This window comes from Miniopterus schreibersii (assembly GCF_964146895.1).
Source record: "Miniopterus schreibersii genome assembly, chromosome: 1".
NCBI classification, from domain to species: Eukaryota; Metazoa; Chordata; class Mammalia; order Chiroptera; family Miniopteridae; genus Miniopterus; species Miniopterus schreibersii.
In genome coordinates this window covers 136,750,599-136,772,887 of record NC_138101.1, presented here as the reverse complement: position 1 = coordinate 136,772,887, position 22,289 = coordinate 136,750,599, and the positions used below count along the sequence as shown (strand labels likewise).

Sequence of the window (22,289 nt, the reverse complement as noted above, 5' to 3'; positions counted from 1 at the left end):
TCACCAATTTTTTTTTCAGTCTACATGCTGTTCTGAATATCTGTATTTCCAAATCGAAAAAACAAGGAATGCATTAATAACTTATAGACAAAGGGTTATGTAAAATAATTGTAATGGTCATCTTGAGTCCTACTTCTGCTATCATTAGTTTAAATAGTAAAAAATATATCCTAGTGAATAAAGAAATGAAAAAAATTCTATTTCATTGGGATAAAAATATTAAAAAAGCCCACAACTTTATTTTACTTTCCCTCCCATTGGTACAAATCTTCCTTGGAGACTAACTTCTTGGTTGAGGTGGTGGCGTGGTGGTGATTGGGAGGATGGGAAGGAGTAGGCAGGCAAAGGATACCCTCAACCTTTCTGCTGCATATTAACTAGGAGGCCAACATGTGTCTGCTAGGTGCAATAAAGCAAGGCACAATAAACTGAAATGCAATAAAATGAGGTAAGCCTGTAACAGGTCAGCTGATCACAATCAATCACTTACAGCTGATCTCTCAGAAGCTTTGACATCGAAGAACAAAGTAAATCCAAATCTATATTACCTACATCGGAGAACACAACTAAGTGACTACTCACCAGAAAGATTTCAATGGCACCAAGGATATACATGGCTGCTGCAAATGTGGTACCAAGGTAAAAGCAGAGGCCAACAGCTCCACCAAACTCTGGGCCCAGTGCCCGGGAAATCATAAAATATGAGCCCCCAGCTAAAACACAAAGAGGTATGTGAAGAATTATAAGTAAGAATAAAAATATGCATGAAGGATAAATATTACTAGGGGCACAAGAGAGCCCAATTAAATATATTCTAACTAAAGGAAGCTAAGAATGCAGTAAAAATGAAAGATTCTAGCCTAGAACATAAAGAAACTTTTAAAGATGATATTCTAAAGTTAAATAGCATTAGTGTCTATGGCCAACAGATCAAAATAGGATTCGATTCCTTGAAAATTTACCTTCAGGCCTTCACATAATAAACACACAGTAACCACCGACAGTCCCTGAAGTCTGTGCTTAGCCTACTGACCTGGCACCACTCCATTAGTCGCAATGGCACTCATGGAGATGGCAGTCAACATTGTCTGTAAGGAAAAAGAAGGGAGGAGATTGTTACTATATACCTTTCTGTGCTATTTCCCATCTGTGGACCTCAGAGAACTTATGGAAAATTTACCTCTACCTACTTTTATGGAGGAAGTTACCTGTCATACCTAATGGCATGGAAATGAGATGATGTGGGTACAACTTATTACACAAGTCACACTACTATTACCTGGAGTATTCTATTAAAATGCCCCTACATCATAATCAGTAGGTTAGGTGCTATTGAGAACCACTGATCTCCTCTTGGATTTCCCAAACAACTTGGAAAACAGATTAGAAACGGAGTAAAGGCTGGCTACAATAGCAAGAGCAATATTCAGTAAGGAGGAGAACTACTGAAGACCTCTGAGCTCCTAAGAACTGTATTTTGAAAACATCACCTGGCAGCAGAGTACAGCAGGGACTGCAGACTGGGAGTAGATGGAGGCAGGGTGCCCTGTCAGCAGGCTGTTACAGTAGTTCCGTGACAGACAGGGACTGCAGTGGCAGCAATGGAAATATAAAGGGAGCGCGGAATGTAAGAGATTTCAGAGGGAGGCATGATTGGCCTGGGGAGCTGGTTGGGTGTAAGAGGCAATCAGAGAGCCAAACATGGCAATAAAGTTTCAAGACTAAGAAAATGGAAAAAAAAAGATGGTACCATTAATTTTAACTTAATGATACAGACTATGGCTGCTTGCGCTGCTCTGCAGAGTGTTCTGCTGAGCATAATGCACACGGAGGATATAATGGTGATGCAATAAAAGAGGTCAGTTGCTAGTTAAATAATAAAATATAATTTTTTTATCCACACCAGAGGATATGTTTATTGATTTTAGAGAGAGAGGAAGGTGGAGAGGGGGAGAGAAGGGGAGACAGACAGACAGCGATGTGAGAAAACATCAATTGGTTGCCTCCCATAGGCGCCCCAGGGGAATGGAACCTGCAACCTAGGTATGTTCCCTGACTGGGAATCAAACCCACAGACTTTTGGTGTACAGGACGATGCTCCAACCAACAGCCATCCAGCCAGGGAAATAAAATAATAATTTAAAAAAACCCCTATCAACTTATAGATGAAAATGTTCTCAGTATGGCCTGGCCAGTGTGGCTCAGTTGGTTGGAGCACTGTCCCATACACCAAAAGGTGGCAGTTAGGGCATGTACCCGGGTTGTGAATTCGATCCTCAGTCAGGGTGCATTATGGAAGGCAACCAATCGATGTTTCTCTCTCACATTGATCTGTCTCTCTTTCTCTCACCCTTCGTCTCTCTAAAAAAAATCAATAAAAATCATATCGTTGGGTGAGGGGGAAAAAATGTTCTCAGTATAGTGGAGAGAAGACCTGGGAAAAACATGTGAATTTCTGGGAAAGAGAAAATGAATGAGCCTTCAAAACAAAACAAACGATCCTCACTCCCAAACAACAATCAGTTTTGTTTCTCAGCTCTCTCCTGGAGCAGTATGCCCCATTTTCTAACGCATTTTCTGTGAAAACTTTGGTGCTATCAGGCTCAAGTGGTTTGTATTCTGAATCCTTTGTAGGCTGTATCTTCTGCTTCCTGTAGACTTTCATTATAATTTCTAGTAAATCTTATTATAGATATAAGCAGTGACTGACACTAAATAACTGAAAATCCTTTTGGTTTTAATATCAAAATAATCCCTCCTGTTGAAATGAGTCTTTCCCTAGTATTCTTTGTTTTATTCCCCAAGAGGTCAAGTGCACATACTCTTGAGCACTGGCAAGGTTCCAGGTGGTCTCCAGGAGCCACCTCTGCACTTACGCAGCAGCAGCAGATCAGGACAATCGCAAAGGCCTGAAGAACTCCAGCTGTGCCCACCACCCATGTAAGGCGTAGAAACAGGATCACTCCAAAAATATTTTGTAGACACGGGAGGTAGACACCCATGAAGGTGCCCATTTGGGGGCTCTGAAAAGAAAGATGTTGGCAAAAGAAAAAGTTATCTAGTCATCTAGAAAAGAGGACTTGATCTCTTTACTTTTATATGAAAACTTGCTCCCTAACTATCACATTTATCTCAAAGCAGAGATAAGTTTAATAAATAATTTAAAAGAGGCACAAATAAAATCTCCAATTTAGAAATGTCTATCACGTACCTTTTATTATTCCTAGAGCTATACAGTTTTACCTTTCATAGGTCCCCACGTGTTTACATAGGCATTTGCATACAAATAAACTTTTAAGTGCACCCCAACAACTTAAAAAATTTCTGTTGTTCCAAGCTGTTACTTTTCTCTTTTCACTTAAAAATGGACTAATGACTTGATCTTCAGAATCTGGTATATATCCTTCATGGTAGTTGATAAATGTAGTTGGTAAAATAAAGATCTGAGGATTGTTTTACCCCTGAACAACCAAAAAACTAACTTGTAATATTGTTCCATATTTTCATTTTGATAAAAAAGATTGATATTTGGTCTTGGAAAAACCCAGAAAGATAGCACCAGCAGGTAGGTGTGGACACGCTTCTTCTGAAGTGCTGCTGCCTGGCGCTGGCATGCTCTTCTCCCAGCTATCACGTGGCTCACTCCCTCGCATCAGGGAGGGCCCTGCTCAGATATCACCCTATCAGCCTCTCTAAAATAGCAGTGCCCTCTGCTCTGGCTCCCTTGCTGGTCTCTTTACCCTGCTTATATTTTCCTTAGAACATTTATCAACACAGTTAAAACATCTTAAGGATGTGTCCCCACACTAAAATTTAGACTGCATGACAGTGAGATACTGGATATTCCTCCTTTTTTATGTATGGGGCTCTTTTCATCTATCCTGGTTTTCTAAAGCCTCACCTTGGTGGGCTTCTTTTTCCCTTCAGTGATGTTCTCCGCCTCCTCATGTTCCTTTGCTCCTTGAGTCAGATTAGTGTAATTAGCCATGCGGTTGAGGAGAGAGGACACCTTTGGTCTGGTGTCCATTTCTTCCTAAAAAAAACAAGTATGGAAGAGACGAGTGATGAAGAACACACTGGAAATAGCATCAAAATGACCACTTACCAGAAAATTGCAAAGTAAATGAGAAAATATTTCATGGGTAAATATTTTAAGACGATTTATCAATGAGACTTTATTTCCCCCCACATTAAAATATCACACTAAATCAGGCCTATGTGAATCCTTATAAAATTCTTAAACGAAAAGCTTCCTGGTTCTTTCTAATAGCTTAACTTTACAGTAAAAACAAAATCATACTGGCCCCTACAGACAGGTGTAGTCTCATAAAAAACATTGATAATATGACCTTTAATCAGAGTACTCTCTTTCTTTAGGCTATGAACATTCTACTAATTTATGGCTATTATTCCTAGCACCAAGAACAGGTCAACAAAAAACTTCTGTAATTGAACTAAATATTCACCTCAGACCTTTTCTTGAAGGAAGCTGAAAGAAAACATCATTTAAAAAATGGGCACACTGAGAAGTGGCACTCATATCACTGTCCAAAGCCAAACAAAGGCAGTGGACATAAACACTGGAATAAAATAGTTCCTTTCAACAACCCGACTGCAGAGGCCATGCTGTCTTAGAGAAGACACACAGGTCCTCTGCCTCTAGCAGCCTGCTTGCCACACTGCTTTTTGATTAGTAGTTTGAAGGTAGATGTCAGTCTTCTCAAACACAGAGTTGAAAAACACATTATTTTACACTCAGAAGATAATTCCAATTTAAACATTTAAATCCCAGCTGAATTTGATAGCAAGGTTCTCCATATGCCTGTGTTGTCAACATTCCTCTTCCTATTTCATAGGAATTTGATTTAATTGCTACCCATTAATTAGTAATAATTAGATTATACAGATTAAATCAACCACAATGACAAGTTCTAAGTATTGTATTTTAACAATTAGCTATTAAATTATCCAGCCTGTATTGTTTTAAAACTAATGGATAACAGCTACTATATTGAAATCTCTGTTCCTGAAATCTGTCCTAGTTTTCTCCCACATATTACCTCAAAGAGTGCCAAGTTTTTATCAAAATATTCATCTCCTTCTTCATAATTGGAATTATTGAGATAAGCATTTCGTGCTTTCTTATGGCCATCATCTGGGGGAAAAAGTAAACCAAGTTAGTTTCTCACTGGTATTGAAGAAACACCAGCACCAAATAATTGTCTGTCGTCTCTGTATTAATATAGAACCCACTTTCATATTCAGATTTTAATGTGAGAGTGTACAACTCAATCAGCATTGCTTGGAGAATGTGGCTCCCTCTCCAAGAAGAGCAAAAACAAATCTCTAAGAAGTAAACATAGCTCATTCCTTTTCTTAACAATATGAAAACCTCTGGAAATACTATTCTTTTAGGACTCCAGCCTAGTAGGGTCTCTTAAAGTCATCCAAATCTACAATGAAAAAAGAAATTTAATATTTATTACCTGCTCAATACCATGCTAGACATGGGCTACTTCCCACACTGCTGCTGTTGATAACAGCAATAAAAGCTCTCTGCCTTCAGTTGCTGTCTGACCTTTTGTAAATGACATTAGGTGGTTTAATCAAGCAATATTTTTATACAAACACTTGCCACATATTTTATATTCAAAGAAGCACCCCACAAGAATTTGGTAAACTAGGTATGAAGAAAAAAATAAAAAAAGACTGGGTTCCCTGGGACAGCAGTGTTTGTGGTGTTTGAGCACTTCCTTAACTTTGATTCTTTATTGTGCAAGCTATATAATTACAACTGTCTGGTAGAAGAGAAAGAAAGAACATTTTAAAAAATATGCAAAGGCCATTAAGAACCAAGATTTTAAATATTGAGAAAATAGATGCCAATATAAAAATTAAAGAAATTAATTTAAAGTCCCATAACCTTAAATATATATACGATGAGCTTGGGAAATAGGCAACAAGCTATCAAAATAACTGGGTCAGCCCCAGCTGGTTTGGCTCAGTGGTTAGAGCGTTGGCCCATGGACTGAAGGTCTCGGGTTCCATTCCAGTCAAGGGCACATACCTCGGTTGCAGGCTCGATCCCGCCCCTGGATGGAGTGAGTGCGGGAGGCAACCAATAGATGTGTCTCTCTCACATCAATGTTTCTCTCTCTTTCTCTCTCTCTCTCTCTCTCTCTCTCTCTCTCTCTCCTCCTTCCACTCTCTCTGAAAAGCAATGGGAAAAAATATCCTCAGGTGAGGATTAAAATAAATAAATAAATAACTGGGTCATGCCAAAGGACAGAAAAGCCAACCTGAAGGAGTTCCCCCTGGCTAAAATGGAATGATATGACTACTAAAAGTAAATGATGCAATGGATTGAAATGCAAATATGCAAAATATCCAACATATTTTAAAAATATAATCACTTTTACAAATACATTATTTTACTTATATGTGGAATCTAAATAACAAAACAAACAAACAAGCAAAATTGAAACAGACTCGATGACATAGAAAACATACTGATGGTTGTAGAGAGTATGGGGGTTGAAGGGCTGACTAAAAAAGGTGAAGGGATTAAGAAGAACAATTTGAAGGAAAAAAAAAGATGTACAAAATAGTCACAGGATGTAAAGTACAGCGTGGGGAGTATACTCAATAATATTCTAATAACTACATATGGTGCCAGGTGAGTACTAAACTTACCAGGGGAATCACTTCATGTATTATGTAAATACCTAACCACTATGCTGTACACCTAAAACTAATACAAAATAATACTGAATGTAAACTGTAATTGAAAAATAAAGTTAAAAAATCTAATCACTTTTACAGAGTTGCTAAAATCAACATGTAATTCTAAAAAATAATCCACAGAAAGAATCCAACAATTATCCTGCCTTTCCTATACCAACTGTATATAAGGATAACTAAATAAAGAACATTTCTTCATTATAGAAATACCCTGGCTAATAATTGCAGATGGGACAATATAATTAGAAAATAAAATGACCAATTTTTAACCCCTAATGAAATAATGGATCTAGACAATGACCATCAATGATTGCAAAAACCATTAGGTGAAAGGCTAAGGCAGAACTTTATCGTGGATGGATCAGGGTGATCTGGAACCCACTGATCAATCTTAACATCACTAAAAATGGGACAACACAATCTCCTAATGTAATTCAATGAAAAGTATACTGTGCGACCTAAGATGTTAGAAGAATGGAAGTTAAATCTAATCAAGTCTTTTCATCTAATTGCCAGCTCACAGAAAACAGAGGAGGAACATGTTAAATATCACACCAAATATGCAATCATCAAATTCAGAATGTGGCAAATTCTACATGACAGATAACCTGATTTCTTCAACAAATAAATGGCATAAACTAAAAAAAGATGAACTCTTTTATTAAAAAAATATGTTTTTATTGATTTCAGAGAGAGGGGAAAGATAGAAACATCGATGAGAGAGGGTCATTGATTGGCAGCCTCCCTCTTGCCACCTACTGGGGATTGAACCAGCAACTGGGGCACGTGCCCTGAATGGGAATTGGAACTATGACCTCCTAGCTCATGGGTGGATGCTCAACCGCTGAGCCATGCCAGCCAGACAAAAAGGTGAACTCTTATAAAAGTGTCAAGACATTTTGAAACAATCAGAGAAATTTGAATGTGATGGGTTGCTATTTTTTTAAAGGGTAACTAAAATCATATGATGTCTGGAATTTTCTTTAAAATACCCCAGAAAAAAGTTAGGTGGGGGCTTAAAAGCATGATTGAAGGTAGGTAATGGGTTTGTGAAGGTCCATTATATTCTATCCACTTTTCTGTAACTTAGGAAATTTCCATAATAAAAGCCTATAAAAAAAAAAGGAAAGTGTAATTCTTTTCCCTCTCTAATGGTTGCAGAAAATTCACAAGAGAATGACACAGCTTAAAATTATCACCACTATGAGCTACTCATTTATTCAATTAATTCAACAAGAATTTATTAAGTTCTTATGATGTGCTGGGTACTATTCTAGGCCCTTGGGATGGACAGGCAGATAAAGATGCTGCTTTCATTGTGAATATACTGAAGTAACAGAAGACAAAATAAGCAAAACAAAAACAAAGACATTTCAAGAAGCAGTAAGTTCAATGATATGTGTTCTGAGACAGATCATGACTGGGGAGGGGAAGGACAACTTCAGTAAGATCACTGCTGTGCTGGTAAGCAGGCTCTCCAGATTTTAAAAACAAAGATTACTGATTTCTAATATTTGACAACGTCTGTGGTGTAAATACTCATATGACAATTTTCAACTACTAATGTGAAGTCACTGAACATGGTTTTGGGAAAAGATGCATACAATTGGCTCCCACGAGCTAGTATGAGCTGGCTGTAGCATACCCTTGGCATAAGCTAGGAAAAACCTGCATTTCAGGCACAGGGAATACCAATTTTAAAAGATCCTAAAGCAAAAACAATCTTAATGGATTCATAAAACAGGACAGGTAGCACAGCTGAAGTAGACTGAGGAAAGGAAGGAATAGTTAGGAAGATAGGAAGAAGCCAGACTATGAAGTTAGCAAAAGGAGAGTTCTTCCGAATCTATTGCACAGTCCCTCTTTTTCCCACTGAACTATTCTAGATAATAACAACATGATGCATGGGGGCTGGGGCCAGGGAGAGAGTAATATGAGCGTGTGCAAATACTATTTCCTTTATTAGTGGGACAGGGGTAATATAAACAGCTTTTTTTTTTTTTTGGTAAGAAAATATTTAAAAAGTAGAAAAAAGTGGGGAAAATGGAAATACTAATTTAGGATGACAGAATGGTCCAAATATGTCAATAATACCAGTAATTATAATAATGCAATAGACCAAATTCAGTAGTTAAAACAAAGATTTAAAGGTTGGATAAAACAAAATATATGGTTTATAAGAAACATAATATAAGGGCATGCAAGGGTTGAAAGTAAAGGAAAGAGTAGTTCAGGCAAATACTAACCAAAAGAAACCTGATATAGTTTTATTATTATTGGATAAATTTTTCTTTAAGAGAAAAACAAGGAAGTATAACAATTTAAAACATACACCTATTGTTTGTAGTTATCTTTTTTTATGTAACAAGTTATTCCCCAATTTAGTGGCTTAAACAACACACACTTATTATCTCAGTTTGTGTGAACTAAGAACACGGGCATGACTTAGCTGGGCCTCTGCTTCAGCCTCCCATAAGGTACCACTCAATGGTCTGCCAGGACTGTGGTCTCATTTGAAGGCCTTGGGAAGACCCACCTCCAACCTTGCTCACATTGTTGTTGGCAGGATTCAGCTCTTCTCAGGCCTTTTGGCCAAAAGCCTCTTTTCAGTTCCTTGCTACGTGGGCCTTTCCATAGGACAGCTTACAGCATGACAGCTGGATTCTCTCAAAGCAAGCTATCGAAGAGAGCCAGAGAACCTGGCCAGCGTGGCTCAGTGGTTGGGAATCGACTTAGGATCCAGGAGATTGTGGTTCGATTCCCAGTCAGGGCACATGCCTGGGTTTCGCGCTCAGTCCCCAGCAGGGGGCATCAGGAGGCAGCAGATCAATGAAACTCTCATGGTTGATGTTTTCTCTCTCTCCTTCTCCCTTCCTCTCTCTGAAGTCAATAAAGATATATTTTTTGAAAAAAGAGAGAGCCAGAGAGAGTGCAAGATAGACATCACAGTCCTTTTGTAATCTCATTTTAACATCGCTTTTGCCATATTCTATTAATTAGAAGGAGTCATTAAATACAGCCTTCACTCAAAGGGGAAAGGATTACGCAAGGGCATGAATACTATGAAGAAATGAGCATTGGGAATCAATTGAAAAAGCTGCCTACTCCATCCATCCATCCATCCATCCACCCACCCCACCCACCCATGCCTCAAATATTTGAGGCAAAAAATGGACTGAACTTTAGTGAGAAATTGATAAATCTACCCTCACACATGGAGATTTTTAACATATTTCTCTCAATAACAGATAATGCAAACAAAATAAGCAAGGCTAAAGAGACCTGAATAATGCAATGAACAATGGACATAGAGCTCATCTAATGGACATAGGAGTTCTACATCCAAAATTAGAGGTAATACATTTTAATCAAACGTATATGGAAAATTTATTAAAAGTTATGCACTAAATCTTAAAGACTGAATAAATTTCAAACAGGTCTAATATAGTCCATGATCTTGATCAATAAAAACAATTCAATAAGAATTTAATTATAAAAGGATACATTTTAAAATCCTTGCAAATTTAGAAATAAAAAAATACTGCTAAACAATTCAAGGATCAAAGATTAAAATACTTAAAAATTGAGTGACAATGAAAATACCACTTATTGAAATCTGTAGGATCCAGCAAAAGTAGTTAAAAGAATAAAAATGTTATGAGCCAAGTACCTATTTCAGGAAGCTAGAAAGACAGCATAATAAACCCTAAGGCAATAGAAGGAAAAAGACAATGATGACTATGCTAGCTGTCTTTTGGTTACATGCCCTTCCTGCTTTGGGTAGATCTCTTGTAAACAGCAAATCACTGTATTTTTAAAAATCTGACAATCTCTCTTTTTAATTGTCAAGCTTAGTCCATCACCCTTAGAGACTGATATATTTGGACTGGATTCTACCATCTTTTTATTTCTATTTGTCCCTGTTTCTCATTTTCTATCTGGATTTTTTTGGTTTGTATTCCCTTAATCCATTTTTCCTCTATCTTTTCTTGGAGTTTCCACAGTCTATTTCTATTCTTTTAATAATTACTCTTGAAATTGTACCACACATTTTATTTTTAAAAACTGTTAAGTAAATTAAACAATAGATCGTAATCCTCCCAAACAACAAAGACTTTTTCAAACACTTCAGTTCAAATTCTCTTCTCTGGACTTACATAATATTACTATCCAATATTTCCAGTAGTCTATTTTTTTCTTTCTACTCCACGAATAAGACACTAAAATTTATTCCATAGAGAAAATACTGACTTGGGTCAGGGGCCATGTTAACCATTTCGTATGTTCAATATTCTTTGTCGCATTTCAGAGTACTGGTCTTCTGGGATCATTTTCCTTTACCCTGAGGTCCATTCTTCAGAATTCCTTTAAGAGGAGGGTTTCTCAAACTCAGCACCATGAAATTTTGAAGCAAATAATTATTTGTTGTAGGGGAACTGTCCAGTGCAGTGTAGGATGTTTAAGAGCCTCCCTGGCCTCTACTCACTAGATGCTAGTAGCATCTCCAGTAGCAACAATAAAATGTCTCTAAATATTCCCAAATATCTGCTAGGAGGCAAAATCATTCCTACTTGAACACCACTAGTTTAGAGCAAGTCTTGTGGTACATAATGATCCCAGCTTTTCTTTACCTATAATTGCCTGTATTCTGCCTTTATTCCTGAATGTCTTGCCAAGCATAATTCTAGTATAATTTCACAAACACTTTAAAGCATTATTTGCTAGGTTTTGCTGTTGAGAACGCTCCTGCCATTATGTTGTTCTTGAATGTCTTTTCTCTGTAGCTGCTTTCAAGTTTTTCTTAGGTGCTGTGCAGCTTTCATTAAGCTATGTCTAGGTGTAGTTTTCTTTTTGTTCATAACACTCTTCACCTGTTCCTAATCTACTGTTTAACCTCTTCATCTGTAATAATTATGTATTATTACAATACAATACAAATACAATAATTATGTATTTTTTCTCTTTACAAGTTCCTTTTGTTTCCCTTTTCTCTAAACAGTCTTTCATTCCTGAGTATGCTCACCTTTCTAATTATATCCTTTATTGATCTGCCACTTAATAATTTTGTATCCAAGACTCAGGACCACTTCTTCCCTCTTGAGGGTTACAAGAGTAGGAGTCCCAGCTTCAATGTCCTACTGCCCTGCTGCTCAATAGCCTTACAAAATTGTTGCTATAAAAATAGGCCTCAGAACATTCCTGCCCCATCCTGCTGCCTGCTGGCCACCTCCTAGCAGCTCTGGCTCTCCTTGCTGCAGTCCTGGCACATCCACGTTTGGGGCCACTCTAGTTTCAAATTTCAAGTGTAACCACCTTAACTTTCAATCGGGTCCTGGCTGTTTCTGGCCTAACTCCCATTTGCTTGCTTGCTTAACTTTTTAGGGGTGGAAGAATGCCCCTGGAAACTCTGTCTACATTTATGAGACCAATGATGCCTCCAAAATTGTCCTACCAAAGGCCTACTTGTAGTGGTGCTGTAGAATGGAAGGTTCCCTAGTGCTCCTGGCCAATCAGGCAAGGAACAAAGCTCTCATTAGAAGTGGTTAATTGAAAGGCTTGGCTCAATCTGACATAAAATCAGGAGGGTTATACTGAAAGGCACTGATCAATTCTTGATGGGAAATCATGCTGCTTCAGATAGATGTGCTGCCTTCAGAAGTCTGCGTCACTACTGTGACCCCAGGAAATCCCAAATGGAATGGGAGTTCTAAAGTCTGAAAAGCAAATACACTTACTCTGCAAAAACTAAGAACCGAATCCACATGTGGGGGCTGTTTTAGGTTATCCAGAATTCTAAGAAGATTCCTTTGAAGGACACCTACTGAGACTGGTCTCAGTAATGCTTTGAATTAAATAGTGAATAGAATCTTCTTTTTTCTCATTTTACTATCCAAATAATACTGATATTACTGTGAAGCTCACTGCTGGGTATTTCATTGCACAATTCAAATGAAAACTGATAGGAATGCCATTGGTTCATACTGAGGATTTCAGATTATTTTATTGTTGTTCATCCTTACCGAGGATATTTTTTCCATTGATTTTTAGAGAGAGTGAAAGGGAGGGAGGGGGATCAAACCTACAAACCAGGCATGTGCCCTTGACCGGGAATCAACCTGTGACACTTCTGTGGGCAGGCCAAAGTGCTAACCATTGAGCATACTGTCAGAGCCAGGTTTCCATTTTTTATGGCATACTTTTTTTTTGCAAACAGAATGTCTTGCTCTTCAAAAAAATTTTATTTTTATGGCGCTATTACTTCTGTAATACTGCTTCTGTCAGATACCACTGACACCACAGTTAGGGCTCACAGTGAGTCAGATTCTCCCTTATCCTCGGGATCTTGCTCAGCAGCCTTCTGTGGCCTGAGGAGGCAGGACAGTAAGTGCACTTACTTTCCCTTGGCACGGGTTTGGGTTGGAATTACGTGACCATGTGAACAGGAAAGGCTGTCTCAACTGTTATAAATTATGTTTTTGATTTTTTAAAATTTGATTGTCCAATTACAGTTTACATTCAATATTATTTTGTATTAGTTTCAGGTGTACAGCTTGTAGTTAGACAATTAGGAACTTTACAGTGCTCCCCCCGATATTTCCAATACCCACCTGGCATCGTACGTAGTTATCACCATATTATTGACTATATCCACTATACTGTACTTTATATCCCCATGACTGTTTTGTAACTACCAATTTGTACTTTTTGTTTGTTAACCCTCACCAGAGGATAGTTTTTCATTGATTTTTAGTGAGAGCGGAAGGGAGGGGGGACAGAAATAAGGAGAGAGGGAGGGGGAGAGTGAGAGCGAGAGAGCGGGAGACAGGAAGAGAAGCACTGATGTGAGAGAGACACATCGATTGGTTGACTCCTGCACACGCCCCAACAGGGCCAGGGATCAAACCTGAAACCCAGATACATCCATGTGTCTCTCTCACATCAGTGCTTCTCTTCCTGTCTCCCGCTCGCTCGCTCGCTCTCACTCTCCCCCTCCCTCTCTCCTTCTTTCTGTCCCCCCTCCCTTCCGCTCTCACTAAAAATGACCAGGAATCGAACCTGAGACTCTTTAGTGCAGGGGCCAACGCTTTAGCCACTGAGCAACACCAGCCAGGGCCAATTTGTACTTCTTAATCCCTTTACCTTTTTCATCCAGACCCCCTAACCACTCTCCCATCTGGCAACCCTCAGTTTGTTCTCTGTATCTATGAAGCTGTTCCTGTTTTGTTTATCCATTTATTTTATTCTTTAGGTTCCACATATAAGTTAAATTATATGGTATTTTTCTTTCTCTGTTTGATTTATTTCACTCAGCATAACACCCTCTAGGTCAGGGGTGGGGAACCTTTTATCTGCTGAGGGCCATTTGGATATTTATAACATCATTCAAGGGCATACAAAATTGTCAACTTAAAAATTAGCTATGAAAGAAATCTAGATTTATTGAATTTCAAGTCCCACCTGCAACTGCCTTGGCAGGGCCAGACCAAATGATTTTGCAGGCTGTAGAGGGTCAGATGTTCCCCATTCCTGCTCTAGGTCCATCCCTGTTGTCCTAAATGGTTAAATTTCATTCTTTTTTTATGGCCGAGTAATATTCCATTGTATATAGCCTGGCCCGTGTTGTTCAGAGGTTGAGCTTCGACCCATGAACCTGTAGATCAGGGTTCAATTTCCAGTCAGGGCACATGCCCGGGTTGCAGGCTCGATCCCCACTGGGGGTTGTGTAGGAGGCAGCCGATCAATGACTCTCATCACTGATGTTTCTCTCTTTCTCTCCCTTCCTCTCTCTGAAATCAATAAAAACATATTTTTAAAAATTCCATTGTATATATGTACCACAGCTTTTTTTTATCCACTTGACTACTGATGGGCACTTGGGTTGCTTCCATATCTTGGCTGTTGTAAATAATGTTGCAATGAACATGGGGGTGCACATATCCTTTTAAATCAGTGTTTTGGATTTCTTCAATTATATACCCAGAAGTGGAATTGCTGGGTCATAATGTAGTTCTAGTTTTAATATTTTGAGGACCCACCATACAGTTTTCCACAGTGGCTGCACCAATTTGCAACCCACAAACAGTGCACAAGGGTTCCCTTTTCCCCACATCCTCACCGTGTTTGTTGATTTTTTGATGAAGTCATTCTGACAGGTTGTGAGGTGATATTTCATTGTAGTTTTAATTTGCATCTCTCTGATGATTTAGTGACATTGAGCATCTTTTCCTATGTCTCCTGGCCATTTATATGTCCTCTTTGGAGAACTGTCTATTCAGATCCTTTGCCCATTTTTAAATTGGATTGTTTGGTGTTGCATTGTATGAGTTCTTTATAAATTTTAGATAGTAACCCCTTAGTATAGTTTTGATTTTAGCATCTGTTTAAATCAGTAGCTAAATAAGAGGCACACAGTTGACTGGCTGCTATATCTCTGAAGTCCTTAGCTTCTTTGCTTTCTTTGCAATTTATTTATTGAAGAAACTAAGTTATTTGTTTAGTAGTTTTTGATGGTCCGAATTTAGATGATGGCATCCATGTGTATGTTGTTTAACATTTGTTTGGGGGTATTTCCTATATATTGGTAGTTGGGTCTAGAGGCTTAACAACATTTACTGTTTTTAGGTGGGGGGAAGGAGGAAAACTCCTTCATAGTGGTATTTTGGTCTTCCATCAGGAAGTACATGTCATCTGGTTGTCTTTCTTTTTGAGATATTAGCAACTACTGATGATTAATGCCTAGATCCATTAATTTATGGGGTTAAAAAAATGGTGATATTCTGAAGATATTATTCTTTCATTTATTAACTGAAATACTTTTACAAAAAGACATTCCTTCTAATATCCTATTTGGTTATCCATTAGAATAGTTAAAGGAAAGAGAAATACTTCATTTTTACCCTTTATTGACAAATTCTCAGAATAATGAATTTGTTCACTAAGCTACTGGTGATCAGTAAGTTTTTTTGAAGTATCATTATAAACTCATGAATTTAAATATTGGATATGTTTCAAATAAAATGTTTTTTCTACATCTATTAAGATGATTATACAATATATCTCCTCTAATCTGTTAATATGCTGAGTTACATAAGTTGATATTTTTAAAGTTTTTTATTAAATGTATTGGGGTGACATTGGTTAATACATAAACTGATTTTTAATGATAAACCAACCATGTCTTTCTACTGGAAACCCAACCGAGTCACAGGGACAATTTTAAAAATGTCTTGCTTTAGTCAGATTGCAAATATTTTGCTTAGGATATTTATATGTGTTCATAAGTAAAACTGGCCTATCCTTCCTCACACTGTCACTGTCACGTTTTGGTATCGAGGTACTACAAGCCTCAAACTTGGGGGGGGTTACGTGTTCTGTCTATTCCTTGAGAGAAACTGTAGAAGAGTTTCCTTGATGTTTGGTAAATTACTTTCCCTTGAATGTTTGGTAAAACTTATAAAAATGCCAAGGCCTCCATTGCTCATTTGCTTGCTGGCTTTCTGCAATTTTTTAAATTGAAAATTACACACACACACACACACACACACACACAGAGTGAGAGAGGAGAGAGAGAGATCATAAATCGTTAGCAGACAGCTCGATTCTCTATCACAACAGCAGTTTCACCCTTTCAGAGATCTCCTCAGGCTGACCCTGAGTTTTGCAAGAGATCTGATGAGTCAGTGGGAACAGTAGGTACCTTAAAAGAGCTGCACCCTGTTGACAGGAAAAAATTTTAGAAGGTCTGGAAAATGCTATTATAAATTCCATTCAGCAGGCAGGCAATCAGTTTTTCACCTACTAGGCCAAATTATCCTAAACAAGGTTTTTTTATAGAGATCTGGCAAGATTTTAATTCAAGCTACCAATGCCTTTTCTGATGCTAGAATTAGAAAATACAACAAAAAATCGCTTTCATTTTTTTGCAAACAAAACATTTTTTAAAAATAAACCAGTCTTTTTAAGGATTTTGAAGCTGTACTTAAAACAAAGATACTTAAGACAGGAGACAGAAGACGGTAGTTAGCAAGAGCATGAGAAAAAAGGAAATACAATCTGACCTAAGGAACCCAGGAGAGAGAACCCAGGATAGCAAGCAGGATGAACTTACTTGAGAATCTGGCCATAAGACTCTGGATAAATTCCCAGGTTTGTTTAAAACTGAGTGCGATTGTAGGCTGCCAAATGTCTGGAGAAGTCTCTCTGCAACACTATTAGGGTTTTTGGCTAATACTAAGAAAACCTTTCCTTCACAAGCACATACTATTTCTGTCTCCCTACAATTCGTCTGCCATCTTTTAGTATAAGTGCCTAATCGAAAATAAAATCCAGCTTAGGAACACAGGGACCGTGCCAACTCCCCCACCTCCATTACACAACTGCTCCTGGTCAGCTGATGAACTCACTACTCTCAAACTTCTCTACCCTCAGTCACGTACCAGAGACAGGAACAATGTAATAGTGTAGGGGAAAATATACTTTTCATGGTATGACAAAATCTTTCCATGCAATCTTAACCATTCCTGATCCAAATATAAAATTTTCATATAGAGAAGACTAATTTTGAACACTTTAAATAAACTATCTAATATAAAAAAGAGAATGGTGACAGTCCCAATACCACGAGGCCAGAACCCTGGTGATCAGATTTCTAGCTATGTTTATGTCATATCATTTACTTAACAAATACCTATTTAGTACCTAGGTTGACAGGTACTGTTCCAGCACATAAACTCATTCAAAGGAATGAGACAACCAGAAACTTATGTCCTTAACCTTGAAAAAGAAGACAAGTATCCCAGTTTCTTTAGCTAATTAAGCAAACAGGTCAAGTAACTTCCCTACTTCAGACATTTTGATAGCTTATATTTTTCACAGCTGCTTTGAACATATTCAAACGGCTAAAAGTCCTGCGACATACAAATCAAAGTAAGCCTCAAACTGCCCTGGCCAGGTGGCTCAGTTGGCTGGAGTGTTGTCCTCTACACCAACATGTCTCGGGTTCGATCCCCAGTCAGGGCCCAGTACGGGAGGTGATCGATTATTTCTCGTTTCTCTCTCGCATTGATGTTTCTCTCTCTCTCTCTCTCTCTCTCTCTCTCTCTCTAAAAATCAGTGAAAACATATCCTTGGGTGAGGATTGAAAATAAGACTAAAACCAAAAGATGCACACACATAAAAATGGCAGTTAATATATTGAAAAGTACTTACTCCTAATTAAATAAGTACAAATACAAACTAGAGATGCCATTTTCACTGATTAGATAAGAAAAAATTTACTATTGATAATATCTACTTTTGAAGACAGGGAGCCAAGTATGCCTCCATACTCCTTATTGGTGGGAGTTTAAGTTGATGTATCTTTTTGAAAATGTACATACTTTTTGAGCAAGGAATTCACCTGTTAGGAATTTATTCTACAAATATACCAGCAAGGGGGAATGCAAGGATATAAGTATAAGATATTCATGGCAAGATGTTTATTTCCAGTAAAACAGCTGGAAATAAATGCTTGTGAATAGGAAACTGGTTGAGTAAAGTCACAGCACAGCCATACAATGGAATACTATTCTGCCACAAAGGAATGAGGCAGGTCTTTATGCACTAGTGTGAGATGTCCAAGATACAATGTTAAGCGAACAAAAGGATGTCACAGAACAGTCTGTATAATTCCATTGGTAGAAAAGGTAAAAAAAAAGATGGTTACATATAATATGAAAATTAAAATTTCTAGAAGAATTCCTCAGAAAGGGTTAACAGCAAGTATCTCAGGGTGAGCAGAGGTGAAGTGGTAAGGAAAAGGTTCTCTGGAGGACTTTTACTTTCTTTAGAGTATATATTTTTTGTATTATGTGAATTCCTCATCTGAGTGTTTTATTTTTATATTTTAAAAATTTATCAGTTCTGAGATGTGTAATTCTTGTCAAATTATAAGCTTACTACAATTTAAATAAGCAAAACCTAAAGGAAATAAACTCATTTTCATAAGGTATTTCACAGATGAGAAACTGGAACTTCAACTATAGTTTGCTTAAGGCCATGGTGTTTATGAAGTACTTTCAGTAATTAAAATGAAGGTGAATGACTTGACTTGGGGTGGTGAACACACAATATCGTGTGTAGATGACGTGTAGCAGAATTGTGCACCTGGAATATGTATAATTTTGTTAACCGGTGTCACCCCAATAAATTCAATTAAAAAGTATTTTTAATGAAGATAACAAAAGACCATGAAAAATAATAGAAAGGGCAAAGTAACTGCAAAGCCCAAGATATTGCAGAATAGTGTATCTTCTTTTTAACAGTTTGGAAAAAGAAGCTGCACTTCTTACAGATTTTCTTCCACCACAGACCATGTTAAAATTACCTTTTTTGAGGTATAATTGACATAAAACATTACATTAGTTTTAGATGTACAACATAATTTGGTATTTGTATTAAAATTATTTTCTAGTATAGCTAAATTGAGTCTTAGCAATCAATTGCAGAAGTAGTTACCTAAAACTTACCAAGTTGGGACTAGAAACAGCAGGAAAAAAAGTTGAGTGAAAAGTAGAAAATAGAAAATAGAATTAGAGAAGGGAGTAATGTCTGTTAGTATAAACAGAAAAGGGTAATGTTAGTGAGAGTCAATCCCCACTGTAATACTATACCTAACAGCTGGCTGTGTTCCCCTGTGATGGAGTTCTGACTCGGGTCTGAAAAACAAACAATTGAAAAGAAAAGAAAAAAATGAATGACCAAAATAATTTCTTAAAAATCAGCAACAAAAGTTAACCAAGGAAATAAGCAAAACAAAATTTTGTTACGTGCTTAAGAAACATTAATGAAAGGATAACAAAAATATAATAAGCTATTATAAAAAATAATTGCACTGCTTCCTTGAAAAGTTGAACAATAGGATTACCACATGACCAAGCAATTCCACTCCTAGGTATATATCCAAAAGAAATAAGAACAGGGACTCACACAGATACTTGTATGACAGTGTTGATAGGAACCCTATTCACAATAGCCGAAAGGTGGAAGCAATCCAAGCGTCCTTCAAAAGGTGAACAGATAAAACAAAATGTGGTACATACTTACAATGGAATATTTTCAGCCACAAAAATGAAGTTCTGATACATGCTACAACATGGATGAACCTTGAAAATATTATGCTAAGGGAAATAAGCTGGATGCAGAAGGACAAGTACTGTATTATTCTATTTATATGAAATATCTGGAAAAGGCAAACTTACATATATTTAGAAAGTAGATTAGAGGTTACCAGGGATGAGGGGAGTGGGGAATGGGATGTTATTGCTTAATGAGTACAGAATTTCTGTTTGGGGTGATAAGAAATTTTGGAAATAGATAGTGGTGGTGGTTGTACAACATTGTGAACTGCAATTAATGCCAATAATGTGCACTTAAAAATGGTTAAAATGGTAGCCTTTGTTTTATATATATTTACTAAAATAAAAAGTAAATTAAAAAAAATTATAACATGCCCGGCCAGAGTGGCTCAGTTGGTTGAGTGCCATCCTGTGCACCAAAGGCTTGCAGGTCCGATTCCCAGTCAGGGCACATACCTGGGCTGCGGGTGTGATTCCCAGTCGGGGAGCGTACAAAAAGCAACTGATCAGTTTCCCTCTCGCATCAATGTCTCCCCCCCCTTCCTCTCTCTAAGCATGTCCTCAGGTGAGGATTAAAAAGAATAATAATAACAGCAACAACACAAATTTGACAAAGCAATACTAGTTTCATAAAGCAAAAGGATGATCCAAGGCCTACAACATGAGGTACCTTTTCTCATAGATGACAACGGAACATACGACATACAACCGTGGCAGCTCAAAGTCAAGACATAAGTAAAGCGCTCGTAACTATTAGCAGGTCTGATTTGACTTTAAGATAAAATGACAAAACTGGACTTTATACATATCTATTTCTTCAGCAATCTACCATAAAATTAATGGCTACAAGCCAAGTTCCTAACGCAAGAGATATTAACAATCGCCATTTAACAACCAGCCACTTGCTTATTTTAAAAGCTCGAAAAGCATTATGGGCTAAATATGGAAAAGGCTCAGTTCCACTTTCCTTAAAAATTAAGTCTCTTGTGATACAGAGGATTACATGTGGCTTTCTTAAATGTGTCTGGGGAATAAAAATTTTAGTCAGGGCAAGGGGTGGGGTGGGGTCTGTGAACAACAATGGGGGAAAAAATTACACCTTTTTTTCCACTAACCTCTAATTGAAGTTTAGTATTTTCTCCAAATATAATGTAGGTAACAAATTACATAAAAGTACCTGTGATTTTGTCAATATCATCATATATTTTCATATCACATTTAGAATTGCTGCATATATCGCAATATCTTTTAGGTTCAGTACTACTTTTAAATTATGGTAATTAGAATGGATGCTAGATCTTATTCAATGCATTGATAAAGAAGCACTTATGAGATCACAAGTTTAATATTTTAATTACTATACTTTAATATAATAGGGTTCTTTTTTAATCCTATGTATATATGTATTTATGTGTGTATTATTTTATGCATTTAAAAACGTTATTCTGAAAAGGAATTTATAGGCTTCAGGCTGGCAAAGAGATCCAAGATACAAAAAAGATTAACAATTACCATTTTAGAAAGAATTCAAATAATATTTTCTATGGTATTTATAAAGGTTTTATATATAATTTTAATTAAATCTAACACTTTAAGCATCCTAGACAGAAAGACTCAATGAGAATACTTAATAAATTCTGGTTCCTGATGTGCACTCTACATACTCTACTCAAGGAGAAAATAAAGTTGAAAGCTGATTCAGACAATTAAAGTTTTAAATGCTGTGTGTGTATTTTAAGATATATTTTTAGAAGATTTTCATTCTTAATTTACTTTTGAAAAAGTTCCAAATTTTTCTATTCTAACATATTTTTCCCAACATACTAGCAGGTGAATTCCAAGTTTTAATTTAAACTCATTTTCCCATCTAAATAAATAATGGTTCATTAGTGAATTCTACTAAACATTTCAAGAATTAATACCAATCTTTCTCAAACTCTTTCAAAAAAGGAAAGTGGAGGGACTTCGTCCAAACTTATTTTACAAGATTAGCACTACCCTGATACAAAAACCAGTCAAGGACATGACAAAAGAAAATTATAGGCTAATATCCCTGATGAACATAGATGCAATAATCCTAAACAAAATATTAGCAAAATGAATTCAACAGTACATTTAAAGGATCACAAACCATGATGCAATGGAATTTATCTCATCATAAGAAAAAAAATTCTGCAGCTATGTGTGGTGACAAATGTTAACAAGACTCATTATTTTGCAGTATATACAAATATAAAATCATTATGTTATACTCCTGAAACTAATATAATGTCGTATGTCAATTAGAATAAAAAAATAAAGATAAAAAAGAATATGCGTGGTTCTTGCACATAAGATACAGTAGGAATAACAGATCCATAGTAAGTTAATATATTAGATCTTCTCCCTTGTCCTCTCCCCTCTCCTCACCCCTCCTCTCTCTCATGTAGGGGA

The 22,289-nt window shown here is 37.0% G+C and overlaps 1 protein-coding gene across 4 annotated transcripts in view; it reads right to left on the bottom strand.

Moving 5' to 3' along the window:
* SLC12A6 (solute carrier family 12 member 6) overlaps window positions 1-22,289 on the bottom strand; it is an 81,235-nt gene that overhangs the window by 22,621 nt on the left and 36,325 nt on the right. For 3 of the 4 annotated variants that reach the window (XR_013999211.1, XM_081143158.1, XM_081143160.1), the window contains exons 2-7: window positions 19,392-19,436; window positions 5,061-5,155; window positions 3,902-4,033; window positions 2,877-3,023; window positions 1,034-1,088; window positions 583-713 (exon numbers count right to left, since the gene is read on the bottom strand). Coding sequence is in view for 3 of the 4 variants with exons in the window: in XM_081143158.1 (XP_080999284.1) it covers window positions 583-713; window positions 1,034-1,088; window positions 2,877-3,023; window positions 3,902-4,033; window positions 5,061-5,155; window positions 19,392-19,436 (605 nt within the window). In the remaining variant the exon portion in view is untranslated. The remainder of the gene's footprint in view (window positions 1-582; window positions 714-1,033; window positions 1,089-2,876; window positions 3,024-3,901; window positions 4,034-5,060; window positions 5,156-19,391; window positions 19,437-22,289) is intronic. The other variant, XM_081143159.1, reaches the window with a different exon arrangement.